General features: G+C 53.6%; 1 protein-coding gene and 1 long non-coding RNA gene across 3 annotated transcripts; one reads left to right on the top strand and one right to left on the bottom strand.

Moving 5' to 3' along the window:
• The first annotated feature begins 3,154 nt into the window (after positions 1-3,154).
• On the top strand, positions 3,155-16,290 carry LOC103166352 (FGF1 intracellular binding protein). 2 transcript variants are annotated; one of them, XM_029060613.2, is made up of 10 exons: positions 3,155-3,311; positions 5,227-5,425; positions 7,433-7,559; positions 8,618-8,718; positions 8,831-8,964; positions 9,480-9,588; positions 9,666-9,729; positions 15,273-15,359; positions 15,593-15,690; positions 16,126-16,290. In XM_029060613.2, exons 1-10 carry the CDS (start codon positions 3,227-3,229, stop codon positions 16,193-16,195), a joined length of 1,074 nt encoding a protein of 357 aa, XP_028916446.1. In that variant the 5' UTR covers positions 3,155-3,226; the 3' UTR covers positions 16,196-16,290. The 2 variants fall into 2 exon arrangements, with proteins under 2 accessions (XP_028916446.1, XP_039767292.1); XM_039911358.1 differs by lacking the exon at positions 8,831-8,964 and having other exon boundaries at positions 3,193-3,311.
• Positions 15,968-17,320, bottom strand: LOC120638263. Its single transcript, XR_005659829.1, has 2 exons — positions 16,963-17,320; positions 15,968-16,870 (listed from the first exon to the last, which is right to left on the bottom strand). It is a non-coding gene; the product is annotated as an uncharacterized LOC120638263 (long non-coding RNA).
• Positions 17,321-17,751: the final 431 nt, after the last annotated feature.

The raw sequence follows: 17,751 nt of genomic DNA, 5'->3' as shown, positions 1-17,751 counted from the left end.
CGAGAGGAAGGACAGGGTCAACGGAGGAGTCCCTTCCATCCTCCTCCCCCACATCCCAAACCTTGGGGGTCTCCTCCAGACGCCCCCACACCCTCCCCAAAACTTCCCAGCAGTGTGGCCTAGTGGAAAGAGCCTAGGTCGGGGGTCAGAGGAACTGAGAGTCGGACCACTTGTCCGCTGTGTGGGCGAGTCATTTAACTTCTCTGTGCCTCAGTTTCCTCATCTACAAAAATGGGGATTCGATAGCTGTCTCTTGATTGTAAGCCTGTTGTGGGCAGGGAACAGGTCTACCCACTCTATTCTATTGTCCCCTCCCAAGGGCTAAGTACAACGCTCTTCACACAGTCAGTGCTCAATAGATAGGATTGACTGATTCTCCTTCCTATTAGAACGAGAGCCCAATATGGGACCTGATTATCTCGTCTGTAGTCCAGAGCTTAGGTCCGTAATTGCTTAACGAGTACCACCATGATTACGATTATTATTACTATGATTATTACTATGATTCCCAGACCCGATCAGGGTTACTCCCAACCCACCCCTCTCCCTCCTGTGTCACCCTGACTTGCTCCCTTTATTCATCACCCCTCCCAGCCCCACAGCACTTATGTCCCTGTCTTTTATTTTTTATACATATTTATTTATATTTATATCCCCCTCTAGACTGTAATAATAATAATAATGTTGGTATTTGTTAAGTGCTTACTATGTGCCGAGCACTGTTCTAAGCGCTGGGGTAGATACAAGGTAATCAGGTTGTCCCACGAGGGGCTTACAGTCTTCATCCCCATTTTACAGATGAGGGAACTGAGGCACAGAGAAGTTAAGTGACTTGCCCAAAGTCACACAGCTGACAAGCGGCGGAGCCGGAATTAGAACCCATGACCTCTGATTGTAAACTCATTGTGGCCAGGGAATGTGTCTGTTTATTCTTACATTGTACTCTCCCAAGCGCTAAATACTGTGCTCTGCACACAGTAAGCGCTCAATAAGTAGTTTTAGCTCACTGTGGGCAGGGAATGTTTATTGTTGCATGTGAAGATGATGATGATATTTGTTAAGCGCTTACTATATGCTAAGCACTGTTCTAAGCGCTGGGGGAGATATAGGGTAACCAGCTTGTCCCACGTGGGGCTCACACTTTTAATCCCCATTTTACAGATGAGGGAACTGAGACATAGAGAAGCGAAAACGACTTGCCCAAGGTCACCCAGCAGACAAGTGGCGGAGCCGGGATTAGAACCCACATCCTCTAACTTCTGAGCTCACGCTTTTTCTGCTAAGCCACACATGTACTTCCTCAAGCGCTTAGTACAGTGCTCTGCACAAAGTAAATGCTCAATAAATGGCTTCATGGAAAGAACCCGGGCCTGGGAGTCAGAGGTCATGGGTTCTAAACCTTGCTCCGCCACTTCATTCATTCACTTGTCAGCTATGTGACCATGGGCAAGTCACTTCACTTTTCTCGGCCTCAGTGACCTCATCTGGAAAATGGGGATGAAGACTGGGAGCCCCATGTGGGTTAACCTGATGACCTTGTATTCTCTTCAGCATTTAGAACAGTGCTTGGCACTTAACAAATGCCATCATTATTATTAACAATAATAATAATAATAATGTTGGTATTTGTTAAGCGCTTACTATGTGCCGAGCACTGTTCTAAGCGCTGGGGTAGACACAGGGGAATCAGGTTGTCCCACGTGGGGCTCACAGTCTTCATCCCCATTTTACAGATGAGGGAACTGAGGCACCGAGAAGTGAAGTGACTCGCCCACAGTCACACAGCCGACAAGTGGCAGAGCTGGGATTCGAACTCATGAGCCCTGACTCCAAAGCCCACGCTCTTTCCACTGAGCCACGCTGCTTCTCCAAATACCAAATACCAACATTATTATTATTGTTATTAATAAATAAGATTGACTAACTGAATATGATTGATAAGCGCTTAACAAATGCCATCATCATCATCATTATTATTATTATTAAATCTGTGTGGCCAAGTTAGATACATTACCATACCATTATTATTATTAAGCAGCGTGGCTCAGTGGAAAGAGCACGGGCTTGGGAGTCAGAGGTCATGAATTCGAATCCCTGCTCTGCCATTTGTCAGCTGTGTGACTGTGGGCAAGTCACTTCACTTCTCTGGGCCTCAGTTCCCTCATCTGTAAAATGGGGATTAACTGTGAGCCTCACGTGGGACCACCTGATGATCCTGTATCTCCCCCAGTGCTTAGGACAGTGCTCGGCACATAGTAAGCACTTAACAAATATCAATATTATATTATTACTTCACTTGTCTCAGTGATCTCATCTGTAAAATGGAGATTAACTGTGAGCCTCACGTGGGACAACCTGATGACCCTGTATCTCCCCCAGTGCTTAGAACAGTGCTCAGCACATAGTAAGTGCTTAACAATACCAACTTTATTGTTATCATTATTCTGGACTAGAACACTGTGAGCTTTTCTTAATAATAATAATTATGGTACTTATTAAGCGCTTACTATGTGCTGAGCACTGTTCTAAGCGCTGGGGTAGGTACAGGGTCATCAGCCTGTCCCATGTGGGGCTCACATTTTTTAATCCCCATTTTTACAGATGAGGGAACTGAGGCACAGAGGAAGTGAAACGACTTGCCCAAGGTCACCCAGCAGACAAGTGGCGGAGATTAGAACCCACGACCTCTGACTCCCAAACCCATGCTCTTTCCACGAAGCCACGCTGCTTTAACGCCTCCCTTCAAGATGAAATCGATTTTATTAGACGGGGAGCCGTCCATCCATGGCCGACTTGTCCATTTGGAGCGCTGAGTCCAGTGCCCTGCACCTCGTAAGCGCTCAACAAATACGAATAAATTATGAATTTGTGAATAATATTTACGAAGAATAATTTATGAAGGACAATAGGAAGCGTACACCATAATTAAAGATGAATAAAAATGTGAAAATATGGATAAATAGGAATGAGTGAATGAATGAATGAACGAATGAACGAACGAATGAATGAACGAACGAAGGACTGCCTGCCTGACTCAGCCTGCCGAGAGCGGAAGTGGTCCGTCGGGGAGAGCGGGCCGGGGGAACGAAATGGGCGCGGGACCCGGAAGTGGCCCGTCGGGGCCGGAAGTGGTCCGTCCGGGCTGGCGGTCCGCGGGGAACGAAATGGGCGCGGGGCCCGGAAGTGGGCCTGGCGGGCGGGGAGGCCCCGCGGGCCCCGCTCCACCATGACCAACGAGCTGGACATCTTCGTGGGCAACACGACGCTCATCGACGAGGATGTCTACCGCCTCTGGCTGGACGGGTACTCGGGTATGAGCCCGCAGGGGGAGGGGGTCTCCCGGGACGCCCCTCCCCCAGCCCGCCCCTCATTCATTCATCCATCCGTTCATTCATTCATTCCATCGTGTTTATGGAGCGCTGACTGTGTGCAGAGCACTGGGCGAGGCGCTCGGGAGAGGACAGTACCACAGTAAAGGGTGACGGTCCCTCCCCACTGTGCAGTCAGTTGTATTTATTGGGTGCTTACTGTGTGCAGAGCACTGGACGAAACGCTGGGGAGAGGACAGTGCAACAATAAAGAGTGACAACCCCGCCCACGATTCGTTCACTCTTTTTATTGTGCGATTACTTTGTGCAGAGCACTGGACGAAACGCTTGGAAAAGGACAGTGCAACAAGAAAGGGTGACAGTCCCTCCCCACAGTTTATTCAGTCGTATTTATGGAGTGCTTACTCTGTGCAGAGCACTGTAATGATCGTCATCATCATAATAATCTTGGTGTTTGTGAAGCGCTTACCATGTGCCAAGCACTGTTCTAAACACTGGGTAGATACAAGGTCATCATGTTGTAATAATAATAATAATGTTGGTATTTGTTAAGCGCTTACTATGTGCCGAGCACTGTTCTAAGCGCTGGGGTAGACACAGGGGAATCAGGTTGTCCCACGTGGGGCTCAAAGTCTTAATCCCCATTTTACAGATGAGGGAACTGAGGCACCGAGAAGTTAAGTGACTTGCCCAAAGTCACCCAGCCGGCAAGTGGCCGAGCTGGGATTCGAACCCATGACCTCTGACTCCAAAGCCCGTGCTCTTCCCACTGAGCCATGCTGCTTCCGTGGGGCTCACAGTCTTCATCCCCATTTTCCAGATGAGGGCACTGAGGCCCAGAGAAGTGAAGTGGCTTGCCCAAAGTCACACAGCAGTCAAGTGGCAGAGCCAGGATTAGAACCCGCGACCTCTGACTCCCAAGCCCGGGCTCTTTCCACTAGGCCATGCTGCTTTTCTGCGTACGAAGCGCTTGGGAGAGGGCAGTGCAGCAACAAAGAGTGACAACCCCTGCCCACAGTTCATTCAGAAGTATTTATTGTGCACTTACTGTGTGCAGAGCACTGGACGAAGCGCTTGGGAGAGTACAATACAATAAACAGACACGTTCCCTGCCCGCAGTGAGCTGACAGTCTATCGGAGGAGTCGGGGAGAGACGTGAATAGAAATAAATAAAATGAGAGAGAGGGACATAAGTAGTGTGGGAGGGGGAGGAGCAAAGGGAGCAAGTCAGCAGTGTGGCCCAGTGGAAAGAGCCCGGGCTTGGGAGTCAGAGGTCGTGGGTTCTAATCCCGACTCCGCCATTTGTCAGTCGGGTGACCATGGGCAAGTCACTTCACTTCTGTGGGCCTCCGTTACCTCATCTGTAAAATGGGGATGAAGACTGTGGACAACCTGCTTACCTTGTATTCTCCCCCGCCCCAAGTGCTTAGAACAGTGCTTGGCACATAGTAAGTGCTTAGATGCCATCATTAATTAAGTCAGGGCAATGCAGAAGAGAGTGGGAGAAGAGGAAGGGAGGGGCTCAGTCAGGGAAGGCCTCGTGGAGGAGATGGGCCTTCAATAAAGCTTTGAAGTGGGGGGGGGGGACTGTAAACTCTTATGAGCAGGAAATGCCTGTGGTTGTATTGTCCTCTCCCAAGTACTTAGCACAGTGCTTTGCATACAGCCAGTGCTTAATAAATACGATTAAATGAATGAATTTGAAGAGGGAGGGTCTTCCAGGCCAGAGGCAGGACGTGGGCCGGGGTCGACGGCGGGACGGGCGAGAAGGAGGCCCAGGGAGGAGGTGAGCGGCGGCGGCGGCAGAGGAGCGCAGCGTGCGGGCCGCGATGGAGGGGGAGAGAAGGGAGGTGAGGCGGGATGGGGATGGAGAGGTCTTCCGCCGTCGCCCCCGCAGTGTCGGACGCCGTGGGGCTGCGGGTGCGGTCCGGGATCCTGGAGCAGACGGGGGCCACGGCCGGAGTCCTGCAGAGCGACACCATGGACCACTACCGGACCTTCCACATGCTGGAACGCCTCCTTCACGCCCCGCCCAAGCTGCTCCACCAGCTCGTCTTCCAGATCCCGCCCTCCCGCCAGGCCCTGCTCATCGAGAGGTGCCCTCCGCCCCTCCCCCCGCCTCCCCCCACAGACACAACCCCCCACAGCCCCCGCCGCCCCCTCCCAGATCGGCAATGAGCCGTAAGGATGGCATTCGTGGAGCCCCTACCGTGTGCCCGGCACTGTACTAAGCGCTGGGCCGGTGGATACGAGCCAACCGGGCTGGACACGGTCCCTGTAATAATGATGATGATGGTATTTGTTAAGCGCTTACTACGTGCCAGGCGCTGTTCTGAGCGCTGGGGTGGATACCAGCAGATGGAGGTGGACACGTTCCCTGTCTCCCATGGGGCTCCCGGCCTTCATCCCCATTTTCCAGATGAGGGAACTGAGGCCCAGAGAAGTGAAGTGACTTGCCCGAGGTCACACGGCAGGCGAGCGGCGGAGCCAGAGTTAGAACCCATGACCTCTGCCTCCCAAGCCCACCCCAGTGCTTAGTGAGCCCTACGTGGGACAACCTGATTACCTTGTATCTACCCCAGCGCTTAGAACAGTGCTTGGCACATAGTAAGCGCTTAACAAATACCAACATTATTAGAACAGTGCCTAGCACATCAGTAAGCAGTTAACAAATACCATAATAGTTATTATTAGGACATTTGTATAGGGGTATGTGTGTGTATATATGTTTGGAGGGGAGAGCAGGTGATGTGAAGTACTAATAGCGTATCTCAAGCCTCCACCGGGTACGTTACGCTGTACTAAGCACTTGGAAAAGTACAACAGAAATGAGGGACTGGTTCCCTGCCCCAAAAGAACAGGGGCACTCTAACGGGAAAAAAAAGAAAATCATCCATTTAAATTACTTTATTTGTATATATTCTGATGTCCATCTCTTCCGTTAGACGGACATCAGAATATTTACAAATGAAGTGATTTAAATGGATGATTTTCCTTTTTTTTTTTTTTTTGGTATTTAAGCCCTTTCTTTGTGCTAGACGCTATCCTAAGCCCTGGGGTAGATACATGGTAATCAGGTTGGACCCAGCCCCTGACCCACATGAGGTTCACAGACTTCACCCCCATTTTACAGATGAGGGACCCGAGGCCCCACGAAGTGAAGTGATTTGCCCAAGGTCGCACAGCGGGACTAGGGTGGGGCTGGGATTAGAACCCAAGCCCTTATGACTCTCAGGCCCGAGCTCTACCCGCCGGGCCGCACTGTTTCCTCCGGGTCAGATCGCTTACGATTGAATGTACAGCTAGGGAAGCAGCGGGGCCTAGCGGAAGGAGTCCGGGTCTGGGAATCAGAGGAGCCGGGTTCTAATCCTGCCTCTGCCACGTGTCTGCTGTGTGACCTCGGGAAAGTCATTTTACTTCTCTGGGTTTTAGTGTCCCCTGTGTGAAGTGAGGATTAAATCCTGTTCCCTCCTAGTTAGACCGAGGGCCCCATGTGGGACAGGGACTGTGTCCTAACTGATTATGCTCCATCTACCCCTCCTCCCCCCAGTGCTTAGAGCAGGGCTTGGCACATAGTAAGTGCTAAACAAGTACAGTTATTATGATTACAGTGGAATAAGTGAAATATACAGAGAAGCAGATCGTCTGACTCCCAGGTTTGGCCCCTATCTTCTCAGAGAAGCAGCGTGGCTCAGTGGAAAGAGCCCGGGTTTGGGAGTCAGAGGTCATGGGTTTGAATCCCGGCTCTGCCACTTGTCAGCTGGGTGACTGGGGGCAAAGTCACTTCACTTCTCAGTGCCTCAGTGGCCTCATCTGGAAAATGGGGATGAAGACTGGGAGCCCTACATGGGGCAACCTGATGACCCTGGATCTCCCCCAGCGCTTAGAAGAGTGCTCTGCACATAGTAAGCGCTTAACAAATACCAACATTATTATTAGTATGAACGTGCATTTAAGTGCTGATTACTGTTGATTGATTGGATGGGGGCCGGGCAGGAAGGCAGCAGCCCCCCTCCTCCATCCCCCACATGGGAGTTTGGTCCCTCTCAGCCTCCCCTCCGCGACCCCTGACCGCTGACCCTCGGTCCCTGACCCTCCTTCAGGTACTATGCTTTCGACGAGGCCTTTGTGCGAGAAGTCTTGGGGAAGAAGCTGTCCAAGGGTACCAAGAAAGACCTGGACGACATCAGTACAAAGACGGGCGTCACCCTCAAGAGCTGCCGCAGGCAGGTACGAGGCGGAAGGAACACGGTGCCTGGGAGTCTGGGGATCCGAGTCCGAATCCCGACTCCGCCGCTCCTCATGGGATATTTTTCCTTTTTTTAATGCTATACGTTGAGTGCTCACCATACGTCAAGCAGTCAGTGGAATTTACGGAGCGCTTACCGTGTGCAGGGCACTGTCCTACATGCCCTGGGGTAGGTACAGATCAATCTGGTTGGACACAGTCCCTGTCCCATATGGGGCTCTACAGTCCGAGGAGGCGGGAGAATGAATATTAATAATAATAACTGTGGTGTTTGTTAAATGCGCATCAAGTACTGAGCTAAGCGCTGGGGTAGAGTCACGATCATCCGGTCCCACGTGGGGCTCACGGTCTAAAGAAGGAGGGCGAACAGGTATCGAATCCCCATTTGGCAGTTGAGGGAACAAGGGGGAGAAGTGAAGTGACTTGCCCGAGGTCATAAGTGGCAGAGCTGGGATTAGAACTCACATCCTCCGACTCCCAGACCCAGCCTTTTCTTAAGCGCTTCCCGTGGACGGAGCTCTGTTCCAGGTGCTTGAGAGATTCCAATAGAGTAGAAAGCTGGGAAACCCGGCCGTGTGCCCTTGGACAAGTCACTTAACTTCTCTTTGCCTCCGTTCCCGCATCTGGAAAATGGGGATGAAGACTGTGAGCCCCCAGTGGGACAACCTGATTATCTTGTATCTACCCCTGTGCTTAGAACAGTGCCTGGCACATAATAAGCGCTTAACAAATACCATAATATTATTATTACCCTCAAGAGGCTTGCCTCTTGTGCGACCTCGGGCCAGCCACTTCTCTGGGCCTCAGTTTCCTCATCTAAAATGGCCATTCAATACCGTTCTCCCACCGACCTGGTCCCTGTGCCCACCCCGACCGTCCTGGATCCGCCCCGGCGCTCAGTCCGGGGGTCGGCCCGTGATTATTCCCCGCCACCCTGCAGTCCTGGCCTTCTCCCGGGCCCTCGGGCCGCTTCCCCACGCGGTCCCCAGCTTGGCCTTTCCCCGAGAGACCGTCCCGTGTCCCTCCGACCGCTCCACAGTTTGACAACTTCAAGCGCGTCTTCAAAGTCGTGGAGGAGATGCGGGGCTCCTTGGTGGATAACATCCAGCAGCATTTTCTCCTCTCCGACCGGCTCGCCAGGTGAGGGGCAACCGGGACGGGGGGCGGGGGATGTCCGCCGCCCCGAGCCCGGCCGCGGTTGGCGGGCTGCCTTCCGCCCTCTGACTCCCTGTCTCCCCCGACCCCGGCCCAGGGACTACGCGGCCATCGTCTTCTTTGCCAATAACCGCTTCGAGACCGGGAAGAAGAAGCTGCAGTATCTGAGCTTTGGGGACTTTGCCTTCTGTGCGGAACTCATGATCCAGAACTGGACGCTGGGGGCCGTCGGTGGGGACCCGCGCCCCAAATCCCCCCACAGCCACGCGCCTGCCCGCCCTCTCAGGAGGGAGAATGGCCGACACCTGCCGTTCTCTTATCCGGCCAGCGATGGGTGCCCCCGTCCCCTAACGTAATAATAGCAGTAAGAACTGCTGTGCTATTTGTTAAGCGCTTACTATGTGCCAGGCACCATACTAAGCGCCGGGGTGGAGACCAGCAAATCGGGTCGGACGTGGTCCCGGCCCCACGTGGGACTCCCAGTCTCCGTCCCCTTTTTACGGGTGTTATAGCGGAGACAGAGAATGTGACTTTCCCGAGGTCACGTTCCCAGAACTGGGGGAGCCCAGGATCCCCCTTCCCACCCTCGGTCCCTCCACGGCAGGGTCCCCTGCCCCACCTAGGGACACAGGCCGCCCTCGGGTTTTGCCCCGCCAAACCTTCCCCAGCCCCGGCCTCCTACCCTCCCGGTTCCTGAAGCCGGCGGTCCTCACCCCGCCCCCCCGCCCCCCGGCTCTCTCTGGCAGACTCCCTGGTGGATGACATGGACGTGGACTTGGACAAGGAATTTCTCCAGGACCTGAAGGACCTCAAGGTGTTGGTGACCGACAAGGACCTGCTGGACCTGCACAAGAGGTGGGCCGGGAAGGTTCCAGTCGGGTCCGGGGGAAGCGGGAGGCCGGAGAGGACGCTGACCCCTCTCTCTCCGGCAGCCTGGTGTGCACGACGCTCCGGGGGAAGCTGAGCGTCTTTACGGAGATGGAAACCAATTTCAAGGTGAGCCCTTCGCCCGGCCCTTCCAACGGCTTCGCCCCCTCCCTCCGTAATAACAACGATAATAATAATAATGGCGATAATTGTGATATTTGTCAACAGGAAGGAGAACAGGTCCTCTGCCTCTCAGGCCCTCGCTTTTTCCACAAGGCCCCGGTGCTTCTCGCTGGAATTCTTTGATAATAACGGTGGCATTTGTTAAGTGCTTACTAGGTGCCAGGCCCTGTACTAAGCGCTGGGGCGGACACCAGCAAATTGGGTTGGACACAGTCCCTGTCGCACTTGGCGCTCACATCTTAATCCCCATTTTACAGACGAGGGAACTGAGGCACAGGGAAGTGAAGTGTCTCGTCTGAGGTCAGAGCTGGGATTAGAAGCCAGGTCCTTCTGATTGCCAGGCCTGGGCTCTATCCACTAGGCCATGCTGCTGCCTCTGATATTATTCATAATTGGGCTTACACTGTGCCAACCATTGTTCTGAGTGCTGGGGTAGATCCAGGCTAGTCCCTGACCCACATGAAGCTCACAGTCTAAGGTGGAGGGAGAACAGGAATTTCATGTCCAATTTACAGGTGAGGAACCCGAAGCCCAGAGAGGTTAGTTGACTTGTCCAAGATCTCGCAGCAAGCAAGAAGCGGCGTGGCTCAGTGGAAAGAGCCCGGGCTTGGGAGTCAGAGGTCATGGGTTCTAATCCCGCCTCTGCCACTTGTCAGCTGGGTGACTGTGGGCAAGTCTCTTCACTTCTCTGGGCCTCAGTCACCTCATCTGTAAAATGGGGATTAACTGTGAGCCTCACGTGGGACAACCTGATGACCCTGTATCTCCCCCAGCGCCTAGAACAGTGCTCTGCACATAGTAAGCGCTTAACAAATACCAACATTATTATTAACAAATACCCTAATCATTATTATTATTTTTATTTTACGAATGAATGAGTCAAAGAATGAATGAATGATGCCCTACACTGGCGTTTTCCTGAAGTTCCCCAGTGTCACCACCAGAGGGCACTGGCTGCCCACTCCTGGGCATTCATTCATTCATTCATTCATTCATTCATTCAACCGTAGCTACTGAGCACTTAGTGTGTGCAGAACACTGTACTAAGCGCTTGGGAGAAGACAATGCAACCATAAACAGTGACATTCCCTGCCCACAACGAGCTTACAGTCTAGGCAGAGGCAGAGAGACATCAATACAAATAAGTAAAATTACAGATATGGATATAACATAAGGGCTGTGGGGCTGGGGGGAGGAGGGAGAGCGATTTGGAGCAAATCAGGACGATGCAGAGGGAGGAACAGGAGATGAGAAAAAGTGGGGTTTAGTACCGGGCCGGGGCAGCCGCCGGCCAGTCAATCAATCAGTGGTATTTACTGAGAATTATGTGCGGACCACTGTACTAAACTCTTGGGAGAGTTAGATACCCCCCAGAATAATAATCAACTAATTAACTGATCAATCAATGATAGTTATTGAGTATTTACTGTGATTAGAACACCGTACTAAGCGCTGGGGAGAGTACAGAACAACAGAGTTGGTAGATATGTTTCCTGTCCACCAAATAGCATTGATCGTTATACCTGTTAAGATCCCACGTGGGTTTCCCAGCCTAAGGGGGAGGGAGAAAAGGTATTTCATGCCCATTTTGCAGATGAGGAAGCCAAGACCCAGAGAATTCAGTCGGTCAGTTGTATTTATTGAATGCTTACTGTGTGCAGAGCACTTGGGAGAATACAGTGTAACAGACACATTCCCAGCCCACAACGAGCTGGCAGTCTAGAGCAGGGGAGAGACGTTATTTATTACAGATATGTATGTAAGTGCGGAGGGCCTAATCAAGGCCACCAATCCAAGCGCAAGGGTGAATCTGAGGGGAAGCGGGGAAAGAGGAATTGAGATTTTGGTCATGGAAGGTCTCTTGAAGGAGATGTGGTTTTAATAAGCTTTGAAGGTGGGGTGAATGACTCTCTGTTGGATATGAAGAGGAAGGGAGTTTCAGGCCAGAGGCAGGAAGTGGGAGAGAGGTCAGAGCGGGAAGAGAGATAAGATCGAGATACATTGAGTATGCTGGCATTAGAGGAGCAAAGTTTGCGAGCTGGGGCGTAGTAGGAAAGCAGTGAGGTGAGGTAGGAGGGGGCAAGGGGAGTGAGGGCTTTAAAAGCAGTGGTGAAGAGTTTCTCTGTTTGATGCAGAGGTGCATGGGCAACTGTTAGAGGTTCTTGAAGAGTAGGGAAACATGGCCTGATGGTTTCTGTAGAAAAATAATCCAGGCAGCTGAGTGAAGTGTGGACTGGAGTGCAGAGAGACAGGAGGCAGGGAGGTCAGCAAGGAGGCTGATACGGTAATCAAGGCGGGGTAGGATAAGTTCTTGGGCTAATGGGGCAGCAGTTTGGATGGAGCAGATTTCAGCGATGTTGTAAAGGTTGGACCGACAGGATTTAGTGATGGATTGAATATGTGGTTTGAGTGAGAGAGAGCAGTCAAGGATAACACCAAGGTTCCGGGTTTGTAAGACAGGAAGGATGGTGGTGCCGACACAGTGATGGGAAAATTGGGGAAAGACAGGGTTTGGGTGGGAAGATAAGTTTTGTTTTAGGAATTTTAAGTTTGAAGTGACGGTGGGGCATGCAAGTAGAGATGTTTTGATGGCAGGAGGAAAGGCAGGACTGCAGAGAGGGAGAGAGATCAGGGCTGGAGATGGAGATTTGGGAATCGTCCACATACAGGTGGTAGTGTGAGTTTACCATGGGAATGGGTGCAGATGGAGAATAGAAGGGGACCCAGAACTGAGCCTCAAGGGACACCCACAGCTAGGGGGTGGAAGGCAGAGGAGGAGCGGTCAGAGAGATAGGAGAACCAAGAGAAGACAGGGTTAGTGAAACTGGGGTTGGATAATGTTTCCAGGAGAAGGGGCTAGTCAGTGGTGTCGAAGGCAGCTGACAATGAAGGAAGATAAGGATGGAGTAGAGGCTATAGGATCTGACATTGGTGACCTTTGAGAGGGCGGTTTCTGTGCAGCAAAGGGGACGAAAGCCAGATTGGAGGGCGTCAAGGAAAGAATCGGAAGAGAGGAACTTGAAGTGTAGACAACTTGCTCAAGGAGTTTGGAGAGGAATGGTGGGAGGGACCTGGGGCGATTACTGGAGAGAGGCGTGGGGTCAAGGGGAAGGGGTTTTTTCTTGGGTAGGGGAGACATGGGCATGTTTGAAAGCAGTGGGGAAGAAGCCAGTGGAAAGGGAACAGTTGAAGGTAGCAGGGAAGAAGGGAGGGGGCAGGTATTTTGTTAAAGTGCGAAGGGAGGGGTTGGATTTTGAGAGAAGGTGGGAGATCTCTTGAGATACTGTTGGGAAAGATGAGAGAGTTGAAGAAGGGGCAGGAGGGGGAAGGGGCAGGAGAGATTTTTAGGGCAATCATGCCTGATAGTTTCAATTTTCACAATAAAGTAGGTGGCCAGGTCATTAGGGGCAAGGGATGGGGGAGGAGGGGGGAACGGGGCTTTGAGGAGAAAGTTAAACATCTGGAAGAACTGACGAGCGCGATGGGCAAGGGTGTCAATAAGAAGGGAGAAATAATTGGGCCACTCAGAGGAGAGGGCAGAGTTAAAGCACATGGGGATAAACTTGAAGTGGACGAGGTAGGCCCGATATTCAGATTTCCGCCAGCAGCGCTCTGCGGCTCGTGCACGAGAGGAAGGTGGCGGACTGTGGAAGTGTTTCAGGGTTGCGGGTTAGTGGTTGGAGATCGATGAAGGGATAAGGGAGCGAGTGAGTTGAGTTCAGTAGAGAAGATGGTGTTGAGGGTGTCAGTTTGGTCATCAAGGGAAGGTAGTTTGGGTAGGGAGGCTAAATGGGGCAAGATGACTTGAGAAAATTGGATGGGGTCAAAAGATCAGAGATCTCTGTGGGGGAACAGTACAGATCTGCGGGGAGGAGGTGTGTGGGAGAGAAGGCAGAAGATGTGGTCAGGTAGAGGGGATTTTAGAGTTGATGAGGGTAGAGATCGTGCAGTAGCTAGAGATGATGAGCTGGAGTGTGTGTCCAAGTTGGTTGAGGTGGGGTGGAGCAAGAGGTCGGTGGAGTCGAGAAGCGATAGGAAACGGGCCGCGGAAGGGTCAGGAACGTGGGTGAGGGTAGTGAAGCCCCCCCCCAGGGATTAATGTGGACGTGGAGAAAGAAGGAATGTGAAAAAGGGAGCCAAATGGTTAAAGAAGTTGGAGGTGGAACCTGTAGAACCTAGAGCGGGTTGTAGAGGCGGATGATCCGGGCTTTGAAGGAAGGGAAAGAGAGGGATGAGGGAGATGGACAGACAAACTCTCTCCCCCTTTCAAAGCCTTACTGAAGGCCTATCTCCTCCAAGAGGCCTTCCCTGACTAAGCCGCCCTTTCCTCATCTTTCACTCCCTTCTGCGTTGCCCTGACTTGCTCCCTTTCATCCTCCTCCCTCCCAGCCCCACACCACTTATATACATATCTGTCATTCATTTATTTCTATTAAGGTCTGTATCCCTGCTCCTCTGTTATTATTATTATTAGTATTATGGTATTTGTTATGCGCTTACTCTGTGCCAAGCACTGGGATAGATACAGGGTAATCAGGTTGTCCCAGGCGGGGCTCACACTTTAATCCCCATTTTACACATGAGGTAACTGAGGCACAGAGAAGTGAAGTGACTTGCCTAAGATCACACAGCAGACAAGTGGTGGAGCCGGGATTTAGAACCCACGTTCTTTGACTCCCGAGCCCGTGCTCTTTCCACTAAGCCACGGTGCTTCTCTAGACTGTAAGCTCATTGTGGGCAGGGAATGTGTCTGTTTATTGTTGCACTGTACTCTCCCAAGCACTTAGAAGAGTGCTCTGCACACAGAAAGCACTAAATAAATACTGTTGAATGAATGACTAAATGAATGGTGCCAAAGTGGCATGGGGGCGGGAGAAGGAAGCCAACCCCTCCTCTTTTCCCAGTGAGTCCGGGGGAGGGGGTGAAGAAGAGGTCCCCACTGGAGATGGCAGCAGGGGAGACAGTGTCATCTGGGGAGAGCCAGGTTTCTGGGATGGTGAGGAGGAACACTGACTGAGTCGGAAACAGGTCAAGGTTGAAGGAGTGGGGATTCCCCAGGCTGCACTTAGTTGAGGCTGGTGGTTCTCAGGGAAGGGACGGTGTGAGAGGTGGGGAGGGCTTGGATGAGAGTGAGGTAAGAGACTTGCCCAAGGTAACCCAGTGGGTCCTGACTCTCAGGCCCGGGCTCTTCCCACTAGGCCCCTCCGCTTCTAAATCTCTTCCCGGGCATCGGGCCTGGGTTGAGGCTCCATGGGGCCGATAGATTAGGGGGCAGATCTGCCTCAAGGAGGGGGCGCTTCCGACGCCTTTGGCTGGGGCAGGGACCCAGTATGGGGGAGTTTGGGGATGGGAGGGGAGAACTGGTGGAAGGTGGAGGTAGGGGGGAGAGCCGAAGGGTGAAGGTGGAGGATCGGGTATGGGAGGGAGAGCTGGAGGGTGAAGGTGGTGGGAGGGAGACCTGAGGGGGAAGGTGGATTTGGGCTCCACAGAACCTGTCCCGAGGCCTGGTGAACATCGCCTCCAAGCTGACCCACACCAAGGACGTGCGCGACCTCTTCGTCGACCTGGTGGAGAAGGTGGGCCGCCCTCCCCCCAGCCCCTCCGCTCTCTATCTGCCTTTTGCCTTTCCCTGGGCTCCCCCGTACTGGCTCCCGTTTCCCCCACCCCCATTCCCAGCAGAGAGGGAGTCCAGTTTGGGAGGGGACTGGGGGAGGAGGGGGAGGGTAAAGGGGCCTGACAACTTCTATCTCTCTCTTCTCCACCGCATCCCCTCACTGACCTCCCCTCCCCCCACCTCCGCTCCGGCCAGTTTGTGGAGCCCTGCCGCTCGGACCGCTGGCCGCTCGCTGACGTGCGCCTCTTCCTCATCCAGTATTCGGCCTCCGTCCATTCCCTGGACGGCTTTCGGTGAGACGCCTCACCCCCCCTGCCCTCCCGGCATCGTTCGGGCCCCTTCCGCTCCTCGGGGCCACTGCCTCCCCCTGCCAGCTGGGATGGTCGGTTCCCAACCCCTACCCAGAGTGAGCTGGCCTCGAGGCGAATCCAGTGGGGGTTTCTCTCCCGCCCTACTCCGGTGCCAGAGTCTCTGCCTCTCTGGCAAGAGCCCTCCACCCCGGTCGCCATCCTCCAGCTCCCCCTCAACCCCCACTGCCCTCTCTAGTGAGGGAGCCTTCTCTAATCAATGTATCAGTCCATCCATCAGTCATATTTATTGAGCGCCTTCTAAGCTAAGTTTGCAAGAGGGCAGTAGCATTGACAGGCATGAGCCCTACCCTCCGGCAGCTTCCATTCGAGCCAACGGCCTCCTACCTGTGCTCCCCTTTCCTTCCCCTCCCCTGACAGGCACCAGGCGCTCTGGGATCGCTATATGGGGACCCTCCGGAGCTGCCTCCTGCGCCTGTATCACGAATGACCCCCCTCTCCCGGATGGCCGCCGCCCTCCTCCCCCCAGACTCGACTCCGCCCCGGCTCCATGGTGACAATAAAATGCCTGCGGCGGCGGCTACAGAGGCGGGTCCTGCTGCTCAGGGGATTGAGGAGACGCCCGGGCCTCAGCTGGGGACAGAGCAGCGAGAGGGAGAGGTGTGTGTGCGGAGGGACGGGGATGGGGGACCCAACCCTAACTAAACTGGAGGTCGGGGAGCCGGAGGGAGACTAAGGGGAGATGCTGGGGGAGTGGGCAGGGAGATGCAGCCCTAAGCGGGTGGTCAGGGGGCTGGAGGGAGGGGGAGGTGTGAGGGAAGTGACCTGGAGGGACACAGCTCTAAGTGGGCAGCTGGGGAACTGGAGGGGTCAGGGGAGTGGCCCAGACAGTCCATCTTCACCCATGAGGCCTCTCCCAGATCATTCCATGGACAGGCTGGGACTTGGGATTGTTTTGGGGGGAGCAAGAGCAGGGGTGGTCTCTACTGGAGCCACGGGGGAGAGGGACGGTGGGGGCGCTTAGGCAGTGCGGGCCATCGGGTAGACGGGGCTGACGGTCTCACGGTGAGCAGGAGACGGAGGATCTTTGACCTTTGACCACGGCAGTGACGGGATACTTGGCGATCCCACAGGCGTTGTTCCCACGATGCAGCCGGAAATAGCCCTGATGGGAGAGGTGGTGAGGGCCGGTCCAAGGGGAGCCCCGCTGCCCAACCTCCCCCGTCCCTCATTTCCCCTCCCCCAAGCCCAGCTCACCTCCTCTCCCCATTTTGGGCCCCAAGAATTCTTCAGGATCCAGTGAGGGTAACCACCATCTAGGGACGGAGGAGGAGGGAGACTGGGGGCTGAGGTGCTGACCTCAGCCTCCGGCCCCTCTCTTCTCCCTGGCCCTCCGAGCCTTCCCCAACTCACCGAAGCCAAAACCCACCAGCAGGACACTGTGGTTTAGCAAATCGGGGTCACAGTTAGAACGGGTCGGATGCAAAACTCCCCCGACGTACAGCTGGAGAAAAATTTCGGGGGGAGGAGCTGAATCGCGTTGAATACTGTCTTTGTACAAAGACGAGGGCTGCCAGCACTTCCCCCCCGCAACAAACACCGGTTACCCCCACACCCCCAAAGGTGGGCTGAATGAGAAGCAGCATGGCCTAGTAGAAAGATCCCACGCCTGGGAGGCAGAGGACTTGGGTTCTAATCCCAGCTCCACCAAGTGTTGGCTGTGTGACCTTGCACAAGTCACTTCGCCAGTTGTTCCAGGCATCTAACTCCCTCCTCAGACCCCCCCGTCCCGCCGCCTCCCCCATCCCTTGCGCCCAGTGATCTGGCCATTTACTTTATTAAGAAAATTAACACCCTTAGGTGGGACTGCCCTAAAATCGCCCCTGCCCCTCCTCGGTCCCTCCCCCTTCCGGCCCCCTCTTCAAGTCTCCCACCATCCTTCCCAGCAGTATCTCTAGAGGAGATTTCCTGCCTCCTCTCAAATGCCACCTCCTCCACATGCACGTCGGACCCCATTTCTTCACACCTTATCAAAACTCCCGCCCC

Source organism: Ornithorhynchus anatinus, chromosome 3 (genome assembly GCF_004115215.2).
Source record: "Ornithorhynchus anatinus isolate Pmale09 chromosome 3, mOrnAna1.pri.v4, whole genome shotgun sequence".
NCBI lineage: Eukaryota > Metazoa > Chordata > Mammalia > Monotremata > Ornithorhynchidae > Ornithorhynchus > Ornithorhynchus anatinus.
Note: the sequence above shows the minus strand (reverse complement) of the source record. Positions and strands in the feature narration are given on the sequence as shown.